The sequence below is a fragment of the Eublepharis macularius genome, chromosome 1, assembly GCF_028583425.1.
Source record: "Eublepharis macularius isolate TG4126 chromosome 1, MPM_Emac_v1.0, whole genome shotgun sequence".
Lineage (NCBI taxonomy): Eukaryota > Metazoa > Chordata > Lepidosauria > Squamata > Eublepharidae > Eublepharis > Eublepharis macularius.
In genome coordinates, this window is record NC_072790.1 from 114,354,224 (window position 1) to 114,369,947 (window position 15,724).

Genomic DNA, 15,724 nt, shown 5'->3' on the forward strand with positions numbered 1-15,724 from the left:
CGGGATCAGGGCCAAAACGGCCAGGATCGGGTCAGTGCCAGGCAGGGGAAGCCTCCCTCACCTGGCACCAACCCGGTCTCAGCTGTTTCGGCCCCGATCCAGGCCCAAAATTGCCATTTTAGGCCATTTTCAGCCTCGATTGGGGCCGAAAAAGCCCAGGTTGGGTTGATGCTTGGAGGAAGAACCCTCCACTGCGTGGCACCGAACTGGTCTGGGCTATTTCAGCCCTGATCTGGACCCAAACGTGCCCCAAATGGCCATTTTGAGCCATTTGGGGCCCGTTTTGGCCGGGATCAGGGCCAAAACTGCCAAGATTGTGTCGGTGTGTGGCGGCGGAAGGTTCCTTTGCCCAGCACTGAACCGATCCCGGCCCAAAATGGCCTTTTTGTTCCCGTTAGTGTCGGGATTGGGGCCCAAACCGCCTGGATCGGGTCAGTGCCAGGCGGGGGAGGGTTCTCCACCTGGCACCAACCTGATCCGGGCTCAAAAGGGCCATTTTGACCCATTTTGGCCTGGTTCAGATGGTTTTGTCCCGATTTGGGGAGGGAACACTTCTCCGTCTTGCAGCAGCCGAATCTCAGCCATTTTGGGCCTGATCCTGCCATTTCAGGACCCTTTCAGACATTTTGGGCCCAATTCGGGCACTAAATGGCCAGGATCAGGCGCAAAACAGCCAGGATTGGTCACGAAACGGCCAGGATCGGGCCTCTGATGCGTGGTGGAGCACTCTCCCACTCATGACCATTTTGGGCCCCTTTCCCACCATTTTCAGCCCCTTTTTGCCCAATTTAGCCTGAATGGCCAGGATTGGGTCCAAAACAGCCAGGATAGGTGAGGTCAGGGGGTGTGGCATATGCAAATCAGTCATGCTAATGACACACTTCCAGTCATGTCAAGGGGTGTGGCATATGCTAATGAGGTATGCTAATGAGTTCCTGCAGCTCTTTTTCTACGAAATGATCCCTGAGTTCCATATTCCAATTTTTTGACAGCTCCTCTCTAAGAGATTCATAATCTGGTTTCAAATAGGCATATAAACATTTGTATGCTTTTGGTTATGGTTTTATAGATATAAAAAGACAGTATGTTAGGGAGATCTGAAGCTGTAATTGCATTTAGGACAAATATGATAGAAAGCCCCCCCCCCCCCCCCGCAGTTTCTTCCCAGATCCTTTTAGGTGCCTGAACTGTGGGTGTCAAGAAACTGGCCTTTCCTAGTCTATTTCTTGGTTTATCAAATCTTTTGTTCAGGTTTTTAGGCCTAGTTAGGCTAATGAAGGCCTGTCTCTGGAAAACCACAATCACTACAACTTTGCAGTTTTCAGCAAGATAAGGTATCAGATGGAACTGTGGCACACAAGTACAGATGAGATCATGAGATTATAGCTTCAAAGCCAGAGACCAGGAGTGAATTTTGCAATTGCACTCTATCTCATTAGTGCAAGGAACCCTAGGTGAGGGTAAGCTGCAGCTGCAAAAGAATGTGGTCACATGTCTTAGTACCACTATATTCTATACTCTGAACTTGACTACCAGGTTAAGTGTCAGTCTAGGACCTTTGTCTCTAGATTTTGGACTCTAGAGTTCCACTTGGTCTTTTGTACTTCTAGCCTGACAATGTAACATTTGTGTCAGAGGACCATAGCCTATACAGTATTTTACAGTATTTATTATGCTTTGTTATTTTCTTTCCTATCTTGCACAACTTCTGTATTTGTTATTTATTGTACTCATCCTAATAAACCTTATTAATTATAATTTGGTGGTGTTATTTGAGTTTTGGGGCTTTAATCTAAATCCAGAACTTTGAATGTTTTTGTGGAATTCAACCTGCAGGAATCCTACCTTGCAGAGATGCTTTCTTGATTAATACTTGGAATGGCTGGAGACTTGGTTCCACCCGCCCCCCCCCCCACCCCCAACTGGCTTTCTTGAGAACACAAGTGGCTGCAACAGCAGGGAAGTATGTGTTTGAGTTACATATATGGTATGAGCCAAATACCATCTTGCCAGAGGTAGGATAAAGATTTTTTTTTTAAAAAAAACTATTTGTGCTCATAGCAAGTAAGAGTCTTGAAGGGGCTCTTGCCAGTCTTTTGCTTGTGTTACTAAAAATACCATACTACATGCCTTTGTGTCAAATTAGGTAGTCCAAACTCTCCCTTCTCACTTATCAACTATAATGGGGGGGGGCGCAATTTTGGGTCTTTGATTGTTCTCCCAAATGAAGTTTGAAAAACTGAGTTAATGTTCCTTCCCCTGGGTGGTTTTTCCCAAGCCTAGCAAAGAGTGAACACATATTTTGGGTAAACTCCGAAGTAAAAACCACTCTAGGGTGTTGTGAGACTAATGAGTTATTATAACTGTATTTAGGATCTGCTTTGTGTAAACTGCCACTACTGCAAATAGGAGAGACATAATAGTCTAGTTGGAGGGGACAAAAGGGCCTTAATTTTTACCCACAGATGAGACAATCTATTTACTGATACTCTAAACAGCCCCAGATTACCATTATTTATAGCAATAATATGGATAGAAGCATCCTACGAGAAATATTTGTTTTCCATTAAAACTATTCAAATTGCTTCTTACTTTTGGTATTTCCAGAAGCTACATACGTAGCAATCTGTAAACCCAGGATTTTTTTTAAACATGTAGGCACTTGAAATGGTTTTGTGATAATAAAAATTATGAGGTAGGCAAGCATCTACAATTATTTCAGTAGCCTTATTCTTTCCTCTAGTAATTAAAAACAGGCAGATGTTCTGTTTTCAGAGTACCAGGTCTTAAGCACAGACTTTGTTGCTCCAAACAGCAGCATATAAAGCACAAAAGTTAAGAACAGCTTGCTCTCAATATATAATCAAGGGTAGGGAGATTAGCCTTTCCAGTTTTTGATAATGTTTTCAAACGCTGCAACAGAGTCTGCTGTTGGCACAATTAAACACAAACACAGCATGCTGCCTTACACTTTCAAGCAAATCCTACATCCCTATTCTGCCTTTATGGCATTTAGTACAGCAGCCAAAACATGACATTTTTGAAATCTGGTAGCTGAAAAGAATTTTTGAAATTGCTACTCAGGCAGAAGACGCCACTGCAATTCCACAGAAATCCCTTCAACTGCCTATGTGTAGGCTTTTGCGACACTGAAGTTATTGTGCCTAGCAGACATTGGTAGAAAGCATATAACTGAACAAGTCTGCTATGCTCTGTGAGCTATGTAGTATACAGTAGTTGTGAACAACACTGTAAAATACAAAGGACAAGAAGGGGGGAAAGGTATGCAATGCTACCACCCAACACAATAAGGACATTGTTTATTCCTTCAAAAGAATCAAAGCACATTCAGACAAAACTGAACTGCTCAATTTATATCCAAGTATTTACTGTAAATACTTGGATATAGTTTGAACGAGATCCTTTTTATCAGTTGAAACATGAACAACAACATGTACTTACTAGAAGACAACTAGGGAACAAGTAAAATCACAATGTTAGTGCAGATGCAGATGTTAACCCCCCCCCCCCCAGCCAAAAGCCAGGCAATATTTTGGTGCTCAAAATCATTACAGCAGTGGCCATCAGAAGGAGGTGCATAGAAACTTGCTGAATGAACTTGAGCCAGTCATTCTCTTTCCGCCTACCATACCTCACAGGGTTCTTGTAAGCATATAAACAGAGGAGGGGAGATCAAACTTCAGGTCCCCATGGGGGGAAAACGAGATAAATATCTAAAGACATACATGAATTAATTTACAATAAAGACTGCAGCAAGATCAGCAGCAGCAGTGACCAGTTGTCATCCAGCTGTTTCTCTGCGGGATTGCTAATTCTCATGTCCTAGAACAGTTTTGAAATCTCTTTGATAGACAGTTATATAACAGTGCAGCCTGGCATGGGACTTCAAAGATGGGGAATGCTTCATCTGTTACTTTGTCTGTAATACAGCTTTCAAAACAACAGGAGACAGATACCTCCAAAAAATAGAGGCTGCAGTTCTATCCTTCTGGGATCAAACTAAAAACTCTTATCTCCCATGATATTTGAATGTTTAATTCTTCCTCTCATATTCACAAACTGCATGAAATCATTAAACTCTCGTATCACTTCCAATACACTTCAGCTGTTCAGACGTGCATAAAATATGGTCATGCAGTCATCACTGAAATGCCTTTTGTTATAAACATTTAATTAGAACAGTGCCTCTGTGTAGAAAAATGGCTCCAGTACAACGCTCATTTACTTTACACAGCACTAGTATTTAGATAGCACTTTAGGTCACATGACATTCTTTAGTGAACTGAATACATGGTCACAAAACAAAGCCCTTAAAATGAGGTGAAGCTTTTCTCATTTCCTACACCAAGACAATTACATCATTCCAAATTTATACTGAGACATCTTACATGAATTTACAGAATGGGCAGTTCATCTGAGCACAGTCAACGTCTCACAGAAAATTTTCTACATTTGTTTAGAGAGAAAATGTCTTATATTCCACTGAAAAACAAACAGCTCTCTAGTCTGACAATTTAAAAAATCATATTAATTCTCTGAACATGGCCTTCTATTCCTTTTTCACAAGACTCATGGGAGCACAGCCATAAGGGCCTTTGTCAGGATGAAAAACAGCTGTGAGCAGGAGGTAGGCAGAAAACAAATGAATTAGCAGCTATTGGACTGGCAGGAGAACGCAGTTCAGTTTTCAGCTCCCAAGACTTCCATCAATACAGTCAGAGACAGGAATGCCCAAGGTTCACTAGCCAACAGCAGAGTGTTCATTAACAACCCAACCACTTAACCACTATATTACAGCAACTCTCATTATTTATTAAACTTTATAATACATTCACAGAAAAAAAATCATACATATACAACCTACTGTTATGACAACTTTAAAAAACAGACTGCCTTTCAAATAAACCTTTTACAAAATACATCTAGCTGTGAAGTATCAGGGCCTTTATGTATGGCATTGGTCTAATAAAAACTTTTTTAAACTTTTCCCATCCACTCTTGTTCTTGCAGGATAGCTCACTTCTTCCAGTATCTGGCAAAAGCCAACCAAGCAGCGGTACTTCTATTAAGAACAATATCCTGATAGTACCTTGGTATATCAACCACATACTTTAAAAGAAAAAATTCAAGAAGGCTAAGCCAAGGCAAAACAAGATATTTTTGTGCAACAATTTTCCAACACTGTCACACTGCAGGGATCTATAAAAGAAGCATTATCCTGCTTTTATACAAAACCAATATCTAGTAGAAGATACGATTTTCAAAGACAAAAACCACCACTGAACCATCACTTTCTTGACATTCTCTCTGAGTAATAAACTAACAGCACAGTACTTCTAGTGAGAAGAGAATTTCTTTCAACTGTATTAACAACTCAATCTAAATTTCTGTTCCACTGCTCATAAAACTTGTGTGGTTACATTCTAATTCTAATATCAATCTGTATATTGTACACACTTGCCACATTTTTTTAAAAACACGGTATTTCTGAAACACTGTCCCACTTCTCAATTTAGCCATAACAAAACTTCTTATCTGGTAATACTAAAGAAGACAAAGTGTGTTCTCTCATGCCTTTTTCTAGAACAAAATTGTATGAGAAAGAATTATCAAGCAAGAAAGCCACAATAATGCATTACCCCACCCCGGTTCCCAATGTTCATAATTGCCTACTTTAAAGAAAAACCTAAAGTCTTCATAACAAATAACAGAAACAAGTGAAGAAATAACTTAAGTTTCATATTTCAATCAGATTCTTACAGCTTCCATTAGCACAGGGGTTCATTCTACAAAAGAAGCCCCATACTATGGCTTCTGAAGAAAGCTTCACAAACAGTTGTTCAATACTTTGCAATGAACATTCTTTTCCATGTTGCCCCAAACACATCAGTTCCATACCAGATTGGCAGCACCATAGGAAAGTTTTAAATCTGGGGCTATGAAACCTTCCTTTGCCCATCTTACAAATATAATATTTACACCAATTTATGGCATTTTCTTTTCCCAAATAAACTCAGGAAACAAAGTTCCTGCCATTTTCTTAAATTTCAGGGTAAAGGTGTTACCACATACTCTCTTCATTGTGCCATTTTAAACAGAGCTCCAGCCTCACTTCTTCGGGGTTATGGTGAGTGTGGAAGCCAGCTGATCCAGCAGTTATCACATGGGCTGGAGCTCTGCTTAGTAGTGTTCTGGTACATTCCAACCCAGTCTCTAAGCAGCACTTCCAACCCCACCCTACAGATAAGACTTTCAGTGTGCACTGAACAGTGTGCTGAAAAGGCAGGGCTCTAGTGCTGCTGGGAACTTCCCAGTCCCACCCTTTTAAGTAGCCACCCCTTTTCTTTTTAGGCACATTTCAGCACAGGCCCAAAGCCTTGCCTAAAAGATGGTGCAGGAGTGCTGCTTCAGAGACTGGTTTGGCAGCTCCCATCAAGTCTCTTAAAAGGCAGGGCTGGGACGCTACTTAAGGAACACTGTGGGAGCTGCCAGCCCAACTTCTTAAATAGCACTCCGGCCCTGTCATTTAGCATACAAGAACCAATTCTAGTGGGCTGGCAGGGATTTGGAGGAGCCAGAGAGAACTCGTAGGCACCACACAGAATTGTCAAAGCCTCTGATGCCCTAGTATCTAGATTTGTTGAGGCCTGCCCTGATTGGGCTGATGGAGAGTGACTGGCCAAGCTCACCCAGTGAACTTCAATGACAGAGAAGGGGTTTAATCTTGGGTCTCCCAGATCCTAATCCGAAAAAAAATTACTACACCTGCAATGAACTGTTCCATGATGAAGCAACATTTCTTGGTTTTAAAACAAAAACAAGTCTTGCTGAGCAGATTAAAGCTGTATATATTGGGGAGAGGGAGTCCTTCAAAAATTAGGTTCCCAGGTCCTGAAGGGCTTTAAAAGTAAGATCACTGCCCAGGTGAGGGGAATATAATTCAGGACTCTGGGCTTCATTATGCTCATTAGTCATTACCACATGCACTGGAAACTTACGATGAGAGGAAGCTTTAATCTCTCTCCATATAAGATGGCATGTGCCTCCATTGAAGACTGGTGAAGGGAAGCATGAAGCAACATTACTCACCTACCATCCCTAGCTATCATGCTGAAAGCCTGTTCCAAAAAGGGACCCCCAAATCCTCATAGAGGTCCCCTCTTTCCTCTCTCAGAGGCTCCATCAGTCAGGCAACCTATTCCCTCTATCTACTTCCCCTCATCCAGTTACTGCTCAGAACTACTGGGGAAAGGGAACTTAAGAGTTTACTCTCCCTTAAATATGCTGCCACCATTTACTTAAACTTGGCTCATTTAATGTGACTGTAGTGTTTGAGGCCTGTATATGTGATATTTTACCTCAAAGAAATAATTTTTATTTACAAGATAGAACACTGGAGTGAATTATTTTAAAACTCATAAATAAATTATGCTTAAACAGGGAATGTTTCAGTATATCACAACAGGTTTGTGATCAGCCAGCAATATCTCTGCTGCCTCTTCTCAGCACAGTCAAAATCCTTCTTTCACTCCACTCACTGTCTCCAATTCTCATTGGTCCAGCATTCTGCCCTCACTCATTGGCTGGTCCTCAAGAGAGGTGGAGCTGGAGCCAGTTCTGTACTTCACAGCAGGTTTATTTATTTATGTCCCTGGAGCTGCTCCACAACCAAATGCTCTATCACTCTCTACCACTTCATAAATCTGCAGAGGGACTCTATGGCATGCTCTGATACTCTGATTCATCCCAAGTCTTCTGCCAACAACAGTTTAATCATCTCCCAACCAGCTTCATATTCCTCTCCTCCCAGGTAAGACATGGAAATGAGTCGTGCCAGAGCACAGGAGGGGATGTCAAGGAACAACCCCACAAAGACCTCCAAAGGGTTACCAGGGGAGGCTCTCAAAATTTCCCAGAATTACCTGAAAACTATAATGGTCCACCAGTCTTTAAGGGTGGACCATCCTTATCAGTTCACTGGTCCTGCATATGGGAGGCAGAAAGCTCAACCTTGCCTTCAGGAGCAGTTATCTTTCATTCATCCCTGTGTTGTGTAGCATCTATGCAAAGCATTGGAAGCAATTTTGGGGGGATATGGAGTTCAGGGACCAAAAGTATGCAGCTGTAAGGACTACATCCATGAGCCCCCTGCACAAAGTGATTTAAAAACTAGGCTGGGTAGTTTCTGTGTTGTTTAATATGTCAGTTTTAGAACTGCGTATGCTCCATTTCATCATTGTTTCAGCTCTGTATCAAATTTGTTTGTTTTCAGATCTCAGTAAATTTGTATACCCTATTGCATTATTTATTGAATGTCCCTGCTGTTGGCTGTATTGACTTACATCCGCCTTGAGTCTCAGTGAGAAAGGCAGACTATAAATAATGTAAATAAATAAATAAATAATCTGAAAAACAAAAGGTTAGAATAGGGAAAGATACATTTGCTAGATACTGTTGTGGTTGCAATATTGATAGTTATACTACTATTCAGAGTTCATTCATGTTGGATGAATTGTAACATTAAGATACAGCTTTAAAAGGACACCCTTCACTACTTATAAACTATAGTGCTATGAATAATGAATACAAATATATTAAAAGGATCCCATTTCAATAAAAAGTATATTATACTTATTGCTTTCTTTTCAGAAAAGAGATAATCACAGGCTTATTTCCCTTACCTCAAGTTCACAGCTGTATTCTGTGCCATCTAATAGTACCACTTTACACTGGACTGTTCTGATCTTCTTAGGAGTTTTCTGAACAGCTTTCTCAATTTCAACTTCAGCTGTCTGTACTTCTTTGGTCTCCATTTTGCTTTCCTCTGTCCCTTGTTGGTCTTTCTTTTCTTCAGAAACAATATCTTTACTGTCTTCTTTTGCAGGCTGTACAAGACAGGGTGTATTAATGCATAGTAAGGCTGTGTCCCCAGGATGGTAAATCAGGATCATTATCATCATCTGATTACTTTACTTTAAATTCAGAAACGAAAGCCCCTACAGAGCCTTCAAATTTATATGACCTAGCAGAAAACAGCATAGATTCTCGCCTATTAAACCATTTCTGACCAAAATTAAACCAAAGACTGCAAGACTTAAACTAAAGAACCCATTATATATACCCATTTACAATGTGTAAATCTGCTATTGTTTGTTGGGTGTGATTGTTGAGACTATAGGTGTACACCCGAAAAATATTTGGGTTTCTTGCTTTGGGTTTACCTGAAGTGGGAAAACAATTTGGCAAGCATCTTCGGGATTCAGGTGTTTAAATGCTTTGGTACACTCTGTAAAGGTTCTGGAATCTTTACGGAGCATACCGAAGCTCAAAGCAAGTTTTCTTGCTATTTGCAAATGGCAAGAAAAGCGCTGCTTTCAAGCTTCCTGCACCACTGCATTTTTTAACCTGATGAGAGGAGAAGTAAGGGGGTTCCCTCCTCCCCCTCCCATCTGCTGAAAAAAGTGGCAGGGCAGAAAGGCAGTTTAAAGCAACACTTTTCTTGCTGCTTGAAAGCGGCAAGAAAAGTGTGGCTTTCAAACACTGCTGCTTTTTTCAGCCAATGGGAGGGGGAAGAAGACCCCTCCTCCCCCTCCCGTCAGCTGAGTGGTGGGGGCATTTGAAAGTAGCAACATGCCACCCAAGAAAAGTGTTGCTGCTTTCAAACACCAATAGCGGTTTTCAGCAGATGGGAGGGGGAGCAACCATCGCGTTTTTTTACCCCTCCCATTGGGTAAAAAAAAAGGCAGCGGGAAGCTTGAAAGCAGCACTTCTTGCTGTTTGCAAACAGCAAGAAAATTGCTGCTTTAAGCTTCCCATGCCATTTTTTTTACCTGATGGGAGGGGGAGAGGGAGTACCACCTTCCCCCTCCCATTGCCTTTTTATACCCCTCCCATCGGGTTAAAAAAAGGCAGCAGGAAGCTTGAAAGCAGCACTTTTCTTGCTGTTTGCAAACAGCAAGAAAAGTGCTGCGGCAGCTCTACCTGAAGCTTTCTAAAGTGGTTTAAATACCCAAATCCCGAAGCGACTTGCTGCTTCAGGATTAAGGTTTTTCCTAATCTTTTCCCCGAAGCAGGAAACCCAATCTTTTTGGGGTGCACACCCCTAATGCTGACTGAACAAGAAGGGTTGCTGCAATCAGGAAAATCACCTTGGATAGTTTTACTCTCTATTGCAGCTCCAAAGGACAAAAATGATCTAAAATTGGAGTGATGTGACAGTAGTAAGAAAGCAAGAACAACTATTTCTATTTTTTTTTTACTTGGGAACCACAGCAAGGACTGGAAATTAATCCTGTCCTCATTGCACTCGCTTTCACAACACAGAATGATGTGAAAAGAAAAGGACCATGAGTGGAAATCAAACTTGCAAAACAGTGTATTTAAAATACTTGATAAACTAAAGCTGAAATAAAATTAAAATGATTACACAAAAGTTAAAACACTTATTCAGATTTTACTAACCTACCAGCCTACAAATACACCAGGTTAGTCATTTGTGAACCCTTAATGCTATAAAGGGGAAAATTCCAGCTTAAAACAATTCTGGTTTAGTTTTAAACAGTTTTAAACAGTTCTAGTTCAGCTCTCCTGAAGGCAATTGTTACTCAACACAGAAGACTAGGAAAACAGCTATTTAGAAGGCCAATTATTTCCCCAGTTTTTGCACTTGCTTTCATTTCTCATTCATTCTATGAACCTAATTTTAAGGGGTAAAATAATGATCTTCAATATTTAGAAGGATCAGCAAATCCTGATGACACTGTGAGCACCACATCCTGCCTCCCAAGACCCCACCAATACCCTCATATCTACTATATTTTATACATATTTAGTAATGTGCAAACAGAATATATCAATTAACAACTACTCGAACCATTAAAAGTCCCCTGTAGCTAAACTTGCATTAATTTACTTTTGTTTCCAACATATACCTGTGTCTCAGCACTACTATCAGAATCTTTCTCATCTTCTTTGCCATCCCCTTTAGCTTCTCGGCGATTCTCAGTAAAGCCTTCCAGCTTTTCCTTAGGCTGAGCTGCCTCTTCTGGAAGAGGACATTCACCCTCCTCTGCTACTGCCAATGGTTTCTTTTTATCTTCATCTTTGGGTTCTGTTAAGCTGTATGACTTTTGTTTCTTAAGCCAGGGTGGGAGGAAGCGACCAATACCCTTGCTTTCAGATGGATCCTTTTCCTTCTTTGAACTTCTAGGGCTACTTTGGCTAGGTGGGTTCTGGGGAAGAGAACCTTCTGCTATTTCACGCTCCTGCTTCTTTTGAGTTTGCAGTGCATCCCCAGCATCTTCCTTTGCTGCATTTGTTTCCAACTGCTTTGCTTCTGTTTCTGAACCAACTTCTGTCATCGTGGTCACAGGAGATGCTTTAAAAACAATATATAAATATCTTAGAAGCAATTCAATCCTATCTAACTGCACAAATTGCACAAAGAAAATTACAAAGAAAAGTTTAGCCAAATATATACACAAAGGAAGTGTCCAAAAAACAGCAATGGGAATTGTTGAGGACAAGAGTGAAATAAAACATGACAAGGGGGCTAGTCAGTATACTGTATACAATAAAATCTCATTTAATCAACTGTTTAATTGCATACTCAGGCTAGCTTTCCTCACAAAGTTGTAGTGAGAATAAAATGGGAGTAGAGAAGGACAAAGTAAACTGGGGAGAAAAGCAGGGTACACATGAAATAAGGAAATAAAATAAAACATTGAAGAATTTACCTCTTACAAATTAATCCAATTTAACATAGTGTTAGATTAAGATCTGAAGGACCCAGGTTACAAGGCTTTATTTACCATGAAGCTTGCTGGGCGTCCCTAGACCAGTCACTAACTCTCTCAGCCTAACCCAATGTGAGGATTAAAAGGAGAGAGAACAATGTATATTACCCTAAGCTCCGCAAAGGAACAGTGAGGTAGACGTGCTAAATAATAATACATCTAATTCATTTGATCAAGAATCAAACAACTGAGACAAGAGCAAGACATTAGCAAATTCAGGATTGTCTTTGCGAACATCAGCTTAAATCTAAACTTAGTAAGAAGAAGAGTATGACTCAACGTCTTTGGAGAAAAACTCAAGAGTGCAAACCTTATTAGTTGCTGCTTTAAGTGGGAGGGAAACTTGGTGCATGAAGTTATCACACACTTTTTTAATATATTACAACGGAGGAAAGATTATAATGCAGGGCTGATGTTTTTAGTGACACTCAAAAGACATACCTCTGACCAAATTATTTCAGTGCAAACACATACCTTTTCCTCTGCATCCCGTCAATGAAAATGTACAAAATACAAAAAAGGGATGCCTCAGAGTCCCAAACTTACGAAAAGGCAGCTTTTAAATGACCTATTGTTTTTATTCCAAAGGGGAATGGTCAGAGCCATGAAATGAAACTACTCATCACAGGCAGATAAAACTAATGTACCCTTTTTCCTGAACAAGTTTAAATTTCTATTGAAATAAATTGTTGCAATGCACTCAACACTCAAGGTCTTGGTATTGACCTATAAGGCCCTGTGCGGACTGGGGCCAGCATACCTGAGGGACCGTCTCTCCCCGTATATTCCCCAGAGGACCCTCCGATCAGGAGGAAAGAAACTGTTATCAGTCCCTGGCTCCAAGGAGGCCCGTCTGGCCTCGACTAGAACCAGAGCTTTCTCAGTCCTGGCTCCTACCTGGTGGAACGTTCTGTCTACCAAGATCAGGGCCCAGCAGGATCTACTATCTTTCCACCAGGCATGTAAGACAGAGTTGTTCCGCCAGGCTTATGGCTGAGGCTGGGCCTCCGCTGGCTGGAGGATACAACATCTACTCCTCTCCCTATGAGAGCTGCCCACCACTGTTCTTAAACTGCTGCTATGTTCAACTGTACTGTTGCACTATTTGTTATTAACTGTATTGCCGCCATCAAGAATAAGAGTGCTGCCATTTTTATATTTTTATATGATGCTTTTAAATGTTTTATATGGAATATTTTAAATGTTCTTAATGCTGTTATCCGCCCTGAGCCTGCTTGCGGGGAGGACGGAATACAAATACGATAAAATAAAATAAAATTTTAAAAATTTAAATTTAAAAAAACAGTGTTTGAGGCCAGAATATTTTAGCATAGCATATTATAAGTTTAAGAATGCATTGACCACTAACAACTGCTTGTTTAATCTTAAATTAATTGGACAGCTTAAAGCAGGGTGGATTTGATTTAAATCAAACTGATTTAAATCACAATTTAAATCACGATTTAAATCACTAGTCATTAAGGCTTGATTTAAATCATAGTTTTCTACATAAAGAATAATTCTTGCTGGTATAACTTTAATATGCAAGTAGATGCCTGCCTTACCGATAGGTAAAGGAACTTCATTAAAGTATTCCCAAACTGGGTCTCTTTTATGGCCTGCTGCCATTATAGGTTTTTTCCTCCAAGGAAAGAATGTGATAAACCTCAGGTCATACACACAAAAGATCCAAAGACTTGTGCAGTATTGTGCTCAAAAAGTTTCACTTTCATTTTGTACTGCTTGCCCCTCCCTCCTCACACTTAGTTTCTTCTTGTGCAGATCTATTCCACTCCAAACAATCAGAAAAATATTGTTTCTATTCACTGAACTTCTTGAAACTTAGCACTGGAGGGGTTGATTCTGTCTTCATAGGTTTGTAGAACAATAGGATTAAGGTCTTTTTCTCAACTCTGTTCATGTTATAACATTTTTGCTGTGAAGAAGAGGCATGTGATCTCTGCTGAGCTGACACAAATTCAGTTTTGAGAACTGCAAAACCAAGCATCTGTGATAATATCTTGTAGGCAGAGAAACTGCCCAATAATCTTACAAAAACCTCTGGAAGAGCATGACATTGTGAATGGATTAATGGAATTTATTTACCAAAAAAATTAAACATATACAGCCTTATTCTACATAATTAAAAACTAATCTTTATTTCATGATGGAATAACCTTTGGATGGTAATATATTTTCCTCAAAAAGCATTTTATTTTAAAAAATCCGATTTAAATCAAAAAATCCAATTTAAATAAAAAAATACGATTTTTTTTAATTTTTTTTTAAAAATCATTGATTTTTATCCACCCTGGCTTAAAGTAAATATTTCATTATTAAAAATATGCTATGTCAGTCAGGGAGATTGCTGCTCAGACGGTTTGTTAATTTCCTCTTTGCCTCCAGAATGCTCTGTCAGTTTCACCTCCCCTTCTAAGAGGCAAAGAGGAAATAAAACCCACTGAGCAGCAATCTCCCAGGCTCTGTAGAGAGGGGAAATTGACAAAACCTTCCAATCCCTTTTAAAACTCAGCTTCCTGGCTAACATTGCAACTCCCTTCATGGGCTCCTCATGTAATTTGCGAGTTACTTGTATAACTAACAGATACAGCTTCCTATTTTACATACACATTTTCCACATGCAAAGATAAAATTATGTTTACTAAGTATTTCCGTACTGAAGGCATTGATAATACCACAATTTTTTCTGCATTGTATTTAAATATAGTTACAGCAGGAAAAGCATAAACAGAAACAGGATGATTGGCATGTAGAAACACAAACAAGTGCCTCAATTTTTTAAATAGTAGGTAGATACAATTACTGAAAGTGGGCAGGTACAATTATTGAAATAAAAATTAAATATGATAATATTGCATTAGAATTCCAGAAGATTTAGATAAACCCGTAAATGCATCAAAATCAGTACAACAAAAGGTTGTATGAGGGCTCGAGGCTACAGTTTATATTCTGTACTCGCTAACAATTCTTTGTGTTATACAATATATTATTCAGACTGATTTTTCAACCCTCTTGACATAAGTGGCTTGCAGCTGCTCAAGACAACTGTGGCTAAAATAACCAAGCTGGATATACATTTTTATTTGTTGAAAACAGTGTAAAAATTAACAAACTAAAATCAACTCTTTCCCCCATTTTGTCTAAAACAATTTCATTCCCATTGTTCTTGCACTTTACTATAAGTTGCTCATCAATATGCAAAGCAATACCAACAACATTAAGAGATTAATGTGAACTTGCTTACCTACATGTAATTTTTGTTATGCATATCAAACTAGCTCTGTAGAATTCCTCATCATTAAAAAAAGGCAGCCAGCTGATGAAAATCCAATCGTCTCTTTGTACCGCTTAATGGACAAGAATGACCCCACCCAAGCCCTGACTCTGTTCGAGAAAGGCATACCCAATGGAAAACCAGAGCTTAGTTCCAGCTCATTTCATTCCAGCAGACAGAAAAATACACATGGGTCAAAAATACAACTCTGTTTTTCTGCTATCTGTTTTATAAACCAAGAGAAAGAAAACCCTAGTGTGCTTAACACAAAGAGAAACCTGACTCAGTAGAAGTTTCTTTCAGGAGGGGGTGATAGTTAAGTGTTTAGAACATCAGTTATAAGGTACAGTCATTTTCCTCAGAAACTAAAAACAAGGAATCATATAAAGTGTGTTAATATTACATGTAGAAGTATACAATGGCAAACCACCTCTGTTCCTCTCCTGCCTTGGAATTCCTATGGGGTTGCCATAAGTCAGCTGCAACTTGGTGGCATTTTACATACATACACACTCTGTTCTTTGCTGAACAGACTAAGGAAGCATTCAGGTGGCTAGCTGTCAAGTTTACACATACACCTTGATCTTTCCCTTTCTTTTTTGTGTGAAAAACT

General features: G+C 39.8%; 1 protein-coding gene across 8 annotated transcripts in view; it reads right to left on the reverse strand.

The window, feature by feature from the left end:
• EPB41L2 (erythrocyte membrane protein band 4.1 like 2) overlaps positions 1 to 15,724 on the reverse strand; it is a 176,037-nt gene that overhangs the window by 118,380 nt on the left and 41,933 nt on the right. For 7 of the 8 annotated variants that reach the window (XM_054976681.1, XM_054976812.1, XM_054976615.1 and 4 more), the window contains exons 2-3: positions 10,953 to 11,398; positions 8,703 to 8,906 (exon numbers count right to left, since the gene is read on the reverse strand). In XM_054976681.1, the coding sequence (XP_054832656.1) occupies positions 8,703 to 8,906; positions 10,953 to 11,381 (633 nt within the window). In that variant the 5' untranslated portion in view covers positions 11,382 to 11,398. Of the gene's footprint in view, positions 1 to 8,702; positions 8,907 to 10,952; positions 11,399 to 15,085; positions 15,152 to 15,724 lie in introns of those variants that run through there. The other variant, XM_054976481.1, reaches the window with a different exon arrangement.